The following is a 12,010-nucleotide window of genomic DNA, read 5'->3' on the forward strand; positions in this document are numbered from 1 at the left end:
AAGATGTGGACGCGCATACACGGGAAATAGATACACTCATTACTAAGGTTGCAGCGAACAAAAAAGATGTGGACGCGCATATGCAGGAAATAGATATACTCATTACTAGGGTTGCAGCGAACAAGATTAATACAGACGCGAATTTGCGGAGAATAGAAATAATCGGAACTGATGTTGAAGCGATTAAAGACGGACTATCGAGAGTAGCAGAGCAATTCGAAAAAATAAAAATCCCTCATGAGAACATCATCAACACAGTATACACAATTCGGCATGGATCATTCGATTGGACTCCTACACAGAATACAGTAAATACTACCGCAACTGTTAAGGGCATTTATCGATTGACACTGGTTTCAATGATGCAGTTTAATATATTATCGTCGAGTTCATCCGGGTTTAACAATACAATATCAACAATTATAGACAAGAACGCAACTGAACAGTTTACAATTTATGCCGTTGATGGAAATTTAGCCCGGGCAAACATCACATGGTATGTGGAATTTGTAGCGAATCTAAGTAATTAAAAACACTAGCTCTTTTAGAATAAAATGACCACCAGGGTAATTGAATCAGAGGTATCACCGACGTCACATCAATATCGATTCGATACCGCAAAAGAATTCTCCGCGAATTTGAAAACGCTTTCCGAACAATACCGCGCAAAAATAAAAAAATACCGCAGAAAAATAACCACCATCGACGCGGTCGTGTACTCGGTGTCGGGTATAGTAGCCGGTACCGGTGTTATTTTATCCACGGTAACCACGATAGCCCCGATCGCTGTTCCAATCGCTATCTCCGCGATGACAACAATTGCTGGAGTCGCCAACGCAATCACTAAAAAGATATCATCGTGTTTTCAGAAAAAACTCGACGAGTATACAGTAAAACATCAAATAGTATCCGACGCGTACTCGAAATTATCCGGGTTAATCTCGTTATCGATTGATAATTTGTTCATATCCGATGTTGAATTCTCCACGATGGTCCAGTTGTATAGCTCCGCGATGTCAAAAATCGAGGATTTTCAACTGGAAGCCGGAACCACCTGGTTGTTGAAATTAGACACTAAAAACAACGAATAATAATAATGTCGCTGAACCCCGAAGGGTCTCAATTACTTCAGCGGATCGCGGAGAATACCACTCCGGTACAAACAAATATGATATCGATAACGTCAACGAAACCCGAATTCAGTGTGAACTTCCCATCGCCGGTTCCAGTAAAGGAAATAGCACTGGCAAAATTGCGAATATATCACAGTTGGCCTAATATTCGAGCGGACGCATTTAACGGACAACAACCTAATAACTCGCTGGTTTTTGCACGGACAAATAAACCCGATGGGACCCCAGACTGGGAGGAGGTTACAATACCAACTGGGTCATACCAAATAGAACAAATCAATGGAGAATTTCAGCGCAGGATAAAATCGATCACAGGAAAAGAATCAAAAATCGCTATTACGGTTCATGAACCGACGTTATCGTCGACGATTGAAATAAGCACACCGGGGTATATGGTTGATATTTATAACAGTTCAATAAGAACCATACTAGGATGGCCTAAGAATCCACCCGCGGACGCCCCCCCCCCCCCCATCAACTATCCTCAGACACGATAACGGAGATGGTGGTAGGCATATTGCTCCATACAACGTAAATATTGCATCGGTGATAGCGATTAATCTAGTGTGCGATGTTATCGAAGGGAGTTACCAGGTGGATACCAAGCAATCAAATCAAGCTCAACAGGGGTATATCCTTTATTCGTTTTCACCAACAGCCCCTCCGGGATTTTTAATCATTGAGAGTCCGATTAATCCGGTCTATATGCGATGCCATGATCGGTTTTTAACGAGAATTAATTTTAGAATTACCGATCAGTCAAATAACCTAATTGACCTACAAGAGGAGGAGTTAGTGATCACTCTGTTTGTAAGATCATAGCAGCAGGGGGGGGGGGGCGATGACATCGACGCGGTTGTCGCTGTGCTTACCGGACGCTGACGACGCTGGGATCGGCGCGCAGAAGGTATCAATTAAACCAAATGACGATTGGACGATCCCCCGACGACGACGTCGTCTTTTTTTTTACCGGGCGCTGACGACACCGGATCCGCTGAGTGCAGAAAGTATTAATTAAGCCAAATGACGTTTGGACAAAATGTCGGATTCGCCCCCCCCCCCCCTGCTGCTTCCTTTTCCTTTCCATTTTGATCTTGTGTTTCATTTTCTATCCTAACTTGATCAATCAATTGACCTACTTGAGTTTGTAGGCTTCGATCTGCTCTAAGGATTTCTTGATCTGCGGTCTGTACTATGTTGGCTACTTTACTGGCATAAGTAGCGGCCACTACTGGATTTTTACAATTTCTTGGTTCATGCCCCACTTGTTTACACCTTGGGTAAATTCTATTATTTTCACACCGTTTATACCATGTGCGTAAGAGGAAACCCATCACATAGAAAATAGTGGGGATCTTCTTTACGTCCTCTTTCAAAACAATTATAACTCTGATCCCGGATTTTATTTCTCTAAACCCCCAAACTGTAGCCATTCTATGCGCTCTGACTTTGGTGTTTAGTTTGTGTTCTATTTTTGTAACAATTTCCTTTGCATCTATCTCAAGGGGCAGGCCGGTGACAGTCACATCAACCACCTTAGGCTCTACTTCCCTTATAATTGGTTCTGTTCTGCCTACTTTGGCTTTTATCCCTATCACTTCAATTTCTGCGTCTTTTATTACAGGGATATCATACTTTTTTGGGTACAAGACGTATTTTTTTCGCCCTGCATTTTGTAGCCCATATATTTTCTCTGTTGGGGCTCCTAAGGTTTTTAAGGCCATCAATATTTCTGATTGCTTGGGGCAATTTGTGACATCCCCAAAATCAATTGTTTGGCATCCCAGGGGGTGGTATGCCACAAGTCTTTGACATCCATCACTACTCTCTAATCTGGTAGCGAAGTAATTTTGTAGCTTCGTTCCACAAGGCTGGTTAGGCCTAATACCCTCAGTTGGTACTTCCATTTAGACTGAGTAGTGTTCACTGTGCATTTGTGTGTACAAGTATGGTCTCACACTACTATGTTAACAACTAAGTTGCAAATCACAGTGAGAGAATTCCCAGTTTCTACTATCACCGTAAATGCACTATGTATCACTAGATTCTAATTTGTCAACTGACAAACTGACAAATCAACCAAGTAAATTTCAAATATACAAATTTGAGGAAAAATGCATACAAAAATATGAAAAAATATGAAAAATGAAAAAAGTGAAAAAAGTGCAGGAAGGAAAAAAATTCACGGAATATGGTAATTACTGGTAATCCAGCAATAATTACCTTTGCGTCTATTGAACTATATCCTTCTTGCTTGTTTAAGCGGCATTGTAGTGTGTTGTGCTTTTGTGCCTCTGCTGTCCTCGACATCCACACAATACTCCAACGCTTTATCTTTCAATTTCCAGCTAATAAAACGGAAACTATTTACAGGTCAACTGACTGCGTCTAATAACACCGCCAAGCCCAGCAAACATGTTGGCTACTTTCGTTTCTTGATGTTTATTAAATTGTGAGAATCTTTTATAAACCACCGCATTGTCTGCTGTTTGGTTATGTATGCAAGTAAAGACGAAACACATGTCGGCTATTGTTTGAGCAACGATTGTATACAGAATTAATTGAAGACAATCACAAAGACGACTTACTGGCTTTACTCATGGATCAGTAACATGTACCATTTCCTATAATGTTTATTTTGGCATAACACTTCAAGAACCTAGTGAAATTGTTAAATTTCAGAAGCCAAGCCACGATCTTATTATATTCGAACTCATACTCGAACTCTTCCCCAAAATGATAATAAACGTTTTACACACTATTTCTCGTATTTTAAAAAAAGTATTTTTCCGGGTACGAGAAAAATACACGTACATGTATTTAAAATTTCAGGAACCACGCCACGATCGTATTATATATCGTATTATAGTTGAATTCATACAAGATCTCTTCCCCAAAATGATAAAAAAAAAATTGCGCAAAGTACACAGAACGACTTGCGTTTGTGAACTTGCTTTTCCAAAACGGTAAAATATATTTTATTAACAAAATAGGAAATTGATAACGAGTTCATAAGTAAAACCCATACACATGTAAAACCCAAAAACTAAGTGCAGTAGGCCTGCAATGGTCGCGAGTCACTTTAAAATTTTTTTTTAAAGCTGAACGCATGTACAATTTCATACCCTTTCAATTTCCAGGTAATAAAGCGAAAATTATTTACTGGTCAACTGATTGAGTCTAATAATACCGCCAAGTCCATCAAACATGTTGGCGGCTCTTGTTTTTATGTTTATTAAATTGTGAGATTCCTTTATCAACCACCGCATTGTTTGCTGTTTGGTTGTGTATGCAGTTTGGTTGTGTATGCAGTTAAAGAAGAAACACATGTTGGCTATTGTTCGAGCGACGATTATATACAGAATTAATTGAAGACAATCACAATGACGACTTACTGGCTTTACTCATGGACCAGTAATAAGTAACATTTCCGATAATTTTTATTTTGGCATAACACTTCAAGAACCTGGGATATTTTTAAATTTCAGAAGATATGCCACGATCTTATTATATTAAAATTCATACGCGAACTCTTCCTCAAAATTGTAATACACGTTTTACGCACTATTTCTCGTACTAAAAAATTCCCGCTACGAGAAAAATACACATACATGTATTTAAAATTTCAGGAACCACGATACGATCATATTAAATTTGAATTCATACGCGATCTCTTCTCCCTAATGATAATAAATTTTGTATATACTATTTCATCTACTATCTCAAAAAAATGTTTCATATGCGAATGAATATACGAAATTTCGGGAGCCACGCCACGACCGCGTTATATCCGAACTCGCGTTATAGCGGGGTTGCACTGTAATTATCTAGTGTCTCCGCGATCCGTGTTGGGCTCAGGAGGGCTGGAGCTCTCAATTTCTATTTTATCTGGAACTGTTACAAATCATGCGCGGTCGCGCAAACACGCATAAGCGAGTAAGTATATGTCTGGTGTAATTATTTGGACTATAAAAATACTTATTAGATCAACATTTTGACCATTCTATAACACGCATGATTAAAGAGTCGACGTATGTATGACATCTTATGTCGAGAAAGGATTCAAAGAATAAATCCTATGAGCTGTGTGATTTCTAAAGTTGGTTTGTGAAAGGGCTGTATTGCAAAACTCTTAGTACCGGCCGATCTCAAGAAGGCACGGCTGGCCGGGTAAATAGTGTTGTTGATCAACTTATGGCAGCATATTTATACATAGTATGGTCATCTAAGCTTGCATGAAAGTTTATTCCTTTACATATGTGTACACAATTTGTTATTTGCATATATTAGTGAGAAGGACAAAAACTAGCTAATATTGATTACGATAAATTAAAAGGCTACAATCATATTAAAATGCAAAGTAATTTAAAGTCTGCTATGGCAATATAAAACAAAATGTTTCAAAGAATGTTAGGATAATATTAAATCGTTATTATGTCAATTATGAATCAAATTACAGTAATATGAAACAATATTTATATCAACAAAATGCACAAGTGAGAACATCTAATATTTCCACCACGGCTATCACTACTACTGCTAATTAATTATAATGCCTGCACAATTTTTAGTTCAATCTACTTGAAGTTAGTAGCCTTTAATGTTGTATGGATCAAGCATTTAATGTTTATATTATTCCCCCGTGTTCTATTCAACCACTGTTTGATTACATTTATTTCGGAAGAAAGGTTTGGCTGCAAGTTAAGTTCGGTCATGAAAATTTTTCGCAAACTTTGCTTTTGAACTTCTGTTAGAGTCTCATATGCACTAAGAACGTGCGATTGCTGGTTTAAGGCCGATAAGTCTTGATGTTGCATGATCGACACAAGATCTGGATTGTAGAGTTGTTCGAACTGCATTAACTCTGAATTTAGATCTCCTACGTACAAGACAACGAACTTTCCTGAAAAAAGAAACCAGGGAAAGAACAGCGTTATTACCTTGTGATCTGGTATTTTCCAGATATCTAACAGTTTACATTTAAATAAGTTTTAACGCTAGATAGATTGGGTATTCTCCGTGTTCGAAAATCGAGGGACACAACGGTTAATACATATGCCATAGATTATCCGAAAAGTACGAGTCCTGTAATATATTGATACTGAACGGACGCATGCTTAGTTATAGAGACATAGGCCAATCCACGTCTAAAAATGCATCAGTTGTTGCTTATGTTCTGTCATCAGTTAGAACACTTGCCTGAGCATATCCCTAATTACAAAGTTTATGAAAAAAAATATTTTCTAATTGACAATCTTCTCCTAGCTTTTGGTCTCTGTTGCTTTTTTACAGGAATAACAGATCATCAGATCAAGACCTGTCGAGGGTAATCGACTTTCTTTGCTTCATTTAAATATTAGTAGCATCTGACAAAAAGGTTGATTACTTAGAAAGTATAGCGGAGACATTTTCAATTTTATGATTTAGCGAAACGTATTTAAAATGTAGCGCCCATATGGATTATTTTAAACTCTATGGTTTAAAGAACCTTTTGGGAAAGACAGAAACTATCAAGGAGGCAGCGTTATGGTCTAGGTTTCTGATAAGCTACTTTGCAAACGTCTAAAATATTTGAACTTTGGCTTTCACGATATTGCTCTAATGTGACCTGAGATTACGTTACACTCCCACCCCCATAAATTAGTCGTCGATACAGATCAAACTAATGTCCAACCAATTTCTGGAAAAGTTTTGAAACTTCAATTGATATCGTCAATGACAATTACAAACATACTGATTTGTACCATCTACTTCTGAAAATTTTGTGAGCTTAATGGCAATATATAGTCTACGAAATGTAATAACAAATCCTACACGAGTTACTTCTACTAGTAAAACCTTGCTTGATCCAGTCTTTGTAAGTAGTGGTACAAATATAATTTACACAGACATCTTAAAAATTGATAGAGAATGAAGTGATCATGATGTTGCTAATATAGCAATCAGCATTAACGTGCACTATCAAGCGGCCTACATGGGCCTTGTCTGGATATACAACAAAGCTGATTTTAACAAATTGAAGACTTTTATAACATGACCTAACTGGGGTGATCTGTTGTTAACACCAATCGATATGGATGTGGTAATTCACAAGCAAACTATCAGAATTATGAACTTTGTGTATTCCGTGTAAAACCTTATCAATTCGCCCAACCTATAAACCGTGGTTTTGTTGCCAATTAAGACAAAAGATAAGGAAAATGGGTACATCACACAAATTTGCAATCAAACGTGACAGGCCAATCGACTAGAACAAATTCAAACAAATCAGGAATTAAGTAAACAATATGAAAAAGTGTGTTAAAAAGCAGCATATAGATAATATTGATGTGCATCTTTCTGACCCTGAGAAAATGCTCATCAAACGTTTTGGAAAATGACAAAAACCTTTTAAAAGAGACAAATCCTTAAAATTCTATTCCACCACTTGTAGATACGAGAAATAATGCTTCGGTTTACATCAACAGCGGAAAAGAAAAAGCTAACTTATTAAATGATTATTTTACGTCAGTTTATAAAGAATACAAACCGACTTGGTAATCCTAGACTTTTCAGGCTTGTTATTTAAATTCAACGAATACGAAATTTCAGGTGATCTGATAAAATGTTTTGACAGTTATTATTTTAAGTAATAGAAAACAAACAGTCCCTTTTTATTCACGGGAAATTATTATAATTGCTGGTGTGCAGAAAGGATCCGTGCTTGTGTCACTCTTGTTTTTAATTTATGTAAACGATATTGCGGATGGTATGAGATCTCTCTCACTCGTCTTTTTGCAGAAGACTCATCTCTGCATTATTCATCTCCTTATTATGCTGAAATAGAGCTTGTCATGAATAATGTTAAGTTAAAAATTATCGCTCCTCTAAATTGTACAATTGTCAGTAAATCCGTAATGACCATTAGGGATTCTGCACTTTTTCAGTGTGGTCACTTTTAATGACAATTAATAGACATAAGAGGAATCAGCCAGTTGTATCTAATAGTGTGTGTGTGTGTGTGTGTGTGTGTGTGTGTGTGTAATCCTTTCTTTCGGAATAGAGATAGGAGGCATCAGTCAATTGTATTAAATAAGTTGCACGTGTTATCAGTCCTGTCTTATCTATAGGGCTAAAAAAAATTTAAAAGTTTATATTTGGTCGGAAATATTCTGTGTACAAGATAGTGTCCATTAATGTGAAATTAGCGTAAAACATAGTATAATGATAACATATGTATAACTAGGTTGTCACTTATACCACAATATAGATTAAAAAGATTATACACATCTTTTGCTACATGTTTTAAAACTTGATAAATCTTACCATATTCTATTTTTGTATGAGAAAAAAGTTGGCCGGCAGAACTTCCGCGACACGATGACCATTAGGGACGTATGCATAGTATATACAGGGCAGGAGGAGGAGGGAGGAAGGAGAAAAAAATAACAGGATAAAACTCGAGACTAGAGGCCTAGTTACCGAATATTGTATTGGCTCGTCGTTATCCGCCTGAATGGCTTGCTCAGCTGATGTTTGTACATTCGGGTTGATATGCATGTTTTCACCCTTTCGTAAAAACACGTAGATCATAACTAAAGCCAGCAGAACTGTATTAGCCATTACAGTTAATGTTGTTGAACCTGAAATATATTATTTATTTAATTACCTGATATTGCAATATCTACACATGTTGGTGTGCAGGATTTAATTAGTTTGCCTGCGTTCTGATATAAAAAGGATTGGAAAGGAAATATATGTCACTCACATCATAACAGTGCTTCTCTCAATGTGTAGAACATTACACTCAACATTTGCTGATATCTACTTTTCGCATGAATGAATCGTGGTTATTTCTACGTTCTGTATATAACGACATAAATGAGACTATCCGTAAAGTTGTAACCAATTTATTCTACCTCTCACGATCCGAAAAGGCAAGACTTAAGGTAAATATTTGAATCTTTCATACATCTTTCGAAATGACTCCATCCAAACGCCCTTTAAAATCGACAGAAACACTGTTCACTTTCCTGTAAGGGAGGAAAATCTTAGTATTTTTTTTTAAACTCAACAAATATTTGGAACTATTCAGTTTGTTCTTTTACGCCAAGTTTGGAAACATGGAAGAGTCAAACTAAAATTTAAACATGCCATTTAACAGTTAACATAATGTTGGTGCCACTTTATCTCTAATCTAAATTATAAAGTTCAGATAAATATTTAAAGAATGAGCATATCACTATTTTAATTTTTCTAAACATGTTGAGAAAGAAAAAATAATAAAATGTGTTGTCATAGTTTGTTTTGTTTGTAACCTAAACGCTAGATTACATACCATTCTCATAGTTATTTTCCTTCATATCTTCAGTCCTTTGGTCTAACACAAGAAGCTTTATCGAAATCCCTGTAATATTTTCTGAGAGCACTTTCAAGATTTCACGCGACACTTTTTGGTCTTTCTGCACATCTTGCACCTGTTTTGATCTGTCCTCAGCCTCAGCTTTCAAGTCTCTAAATTCTTCCTGAATTTTCAGCATTAGGTCTATTCTTTCGCCGATTTCAACCGATAATTTGTCGTCCGTTGTCTTTATCATTTTCTTTAAGTCGGTAATAATGCTTTCAAGAAATGTCTTTGCAAATTCCTCCATCAGATCATGTCCAATGGTTTTAATAGTTGAAATTTCCTTTTCCAATTTCTCTTGTCGTTCTCTAACATTAACAAGCTCAGCAGATTCGACAACGGAAAGACGCTTATCAAGACTTTCGATTTTTGCTTCTATTTTATCTAGGCGCTTCAAAATTTCATGAGACAAATACACTGTATTACCATTGTTTTCACTATGTGTGGCATAGCTATGGTAAAACTGAAAATGTATAATGGAGGCAATGACACCAATGACTATAATAATGATTACAATCAAGACAGCAGCCATAGGTCCGTAAAAACCGTACCTGAAGAAAAACAAATAGAAACATATACAATCCGACCAAAGATCAGACAAAAGATGTTTCATAAAGTGTATCCCTCAAGTAATCTGTAAAATAAAGTCAGTGAAAACTTATACTGTAGAGACCGTTTTTGTTTACGAAGCAAAGAGACGATGGATAAATTGGAAAAGTAAATGTCTTTGAAGTTGTGCCTCAGACCTTTCCTAAATGTTAAATTCTAATTTTTGAGACAAAAACAGACAATTGCAATTGAGAGAGAGAGAGAGAGAGAGAGAGAGACAGAGAGAGGACTTCCGAATGTTAGAGAATATAATTATTTGTAATTGTCTACAGCGCCTAAGAAATTACGGATCTTTATTTAAACCAAAATACATTGGAATGTGTACATCCACATCGAGCTCGAAATCGGGAGAAAAAGAAAAATATCCGCGCCAAATCAAACGTTGACAATTGCGCAGTTTACAAAATAAACTTCAGATGTGAGGTCAGAGAGAGAGAGAGAGAGAGAGAGAGAGAGAGAGAGAGAGAGAGAAAGAGAGAGGTGGAAGGGGTATGGAAACAAGAGAATTTAACTCTTTTGGTTCTAATTCCTAGTCTACTCCCGCTATTATGAAACCTTTTGCTCTGTTGTGGGTGTGTGTGACTTGGATTGTTAACGTAGCTTTAACAATTTTTCAGTCATATTGCTACGATATCTGCAGTGTGGCAGTTTACAGTGATGTCTAGCACTGGGGCATCATGCCGCAGACATGTAGCATGATGTCCCACCCAGTCATATTATCCTGACACCAGGCCGACCACTAACCTCTTAATGCTGAGCACCAAGCGAGGCAGCTGTTAGTACCATTTTTGTAAGTCTTTGGTATGACTCGGCTGGGGATTGAACCCACGACCTCAGTTTGTTTTAGTATTAATTCCTGTCAGTACAGAACACCAATATATACATCTATTAATGACCTTGTTTTGAATTGCTGATTCATGCGTGTATCCCACATTAGCTATATAACACTGCGGAGTATACAAAATATAAAACTAGCGGTTTTTGTTATACATTAAGCCACCACCATCACCCCTTCAACCTTTTGAAATCTCACGGTATCCCTTGAGTCAGTCAGACGCTGGCGTCATAGAGATTCACTATGCGGTAAAATCAGACAAGGCGTTCACTATGACATTTGTCCTGTCTGTTCCTCATAAATCCATAAATCCTTGTTATAACACTGTCAAATCTACGTATACCATGCACTTACCTGCTTGTCAGTGAGGAGTACTTAGTACTGGTGAAAGTCTAGAGTGAAATACGAGCTCCCTTGATGGGGTGACTGGATATCCTTACGCTATACTGCTTCGACTGAAATCGAAACTAGAAATTTCTGGACAAGTTTCGATATGATTCAGGCGCACTTGTTGCTCCAGCTTAGTGCTGATAGACATCGCTTACAGTTTAGCAGTTATCTCTGTTAAATAGCTTACGTTCCACTAGAGTGGCACTTAACCTATATGAGCGGGGACCCAAATTAGGTTTTACGTGTCCTCCTCGCCAACGATGAAATACTAAGGTGGCATGGTCCAGTTTCGTAAATTGGTCCCTGGCAAATTTCTTAACTTAAGGCTATGGTGTGACTTTTTCGGCTATTATTGTTTACTATTTATAGATATGGATATGGATACATTTGTGAACTAGGTGTTTCGGGCTTGTGTTGTTCTTGAAACTGATGTCAGGCATGTACACCTTTCATTGTTACTCTGCAGTATGCTGATAGTGAAATACCAACAGTCGGCTAGGAAGAAGAGCTATCCTCCCATAGCACTAGACACGTGGGTTCAAGGCAAGTAGAATATCTCAAAAACGGCTTGGATGACAACTATTCTGAATTGCATCAAGCCATTTAGAAGACAATGTTTTTCAAAATTGTCATCCAGGGAAAGGGCTTGTGTTTGCACCG

At 37.3% G+C, this 12,010-nt stretch overlaps 1 protein-coding gene across 1 annotated transcript; it reads right to left on the reverse strand.

Moving 5' to 3' along the window:
• Positions 1–5,359: 5,359 nt before the first annotated feature.
• LOC149794432 (uncharacterized) lies at positions 5,360–11,657 on the reverse strand. The gene is made up of 4 exons (XM_089968686.1): positions 11,315–11,657; positions 9,451–10,067; positions 8,595–8,755; positions 5,360–6,036 (listed from the first exon to the last, which is right to left on the reverse strand). Exons 2-4 carry the CDS (start codon positions 10,046–10,048, stop codon positions 6,013–6,015), a joined length of 783 nt encoding a protein of 260 aa, XP_089824812.1. The 5' UTR covers positions 10,049–10,067; positions 11,315–11,657; the 3' UTR covers positions 5,360–6,012.
• Positions 11,658–12,010: the final 353 nt, after the last annotated feature.

Source organism: Sinohyriopsis cumingii, chromosome 8 (assembly GCF_028554795.1).
Source record: "Sinohyriopsis cumingii isolate HCF-2022 chromosome 8, ASM2855479v2, whole genome shotgun sequence".
NCBI classification, from domain to species: Eukaryota; Metazoa; Mollusca; class Bivalvia; order Unionida; family Unionidae; genus Sinohyriopsis; species Sinohyriopsis cumingii.

Excerpts from the sequence above, each read along its gene's own strand:
- LOC149794432 (XM_089968686.1), bottom strand. The coding sequence starts at position 10,048 with ATGGCTGCTGTCTTGATTGTAATCATTATTATAGTCATTGGTGTCATT. Across the intron at positions 8,756-9,450 it reads GGAAAATAACTATGAGAATG|GTTCAACAACATTAACTGTA; the intron begins GTATGTAATCTA and ends AATATATTTCAG. Across the intron at positions 6,037-8,594 it reads ACGAGCCAATACAATATTCG|GAAAGTTCGTTGTCTTGTAC; the intron begins GTAACTAGGCCT and ends TTCTTTTTTCAG.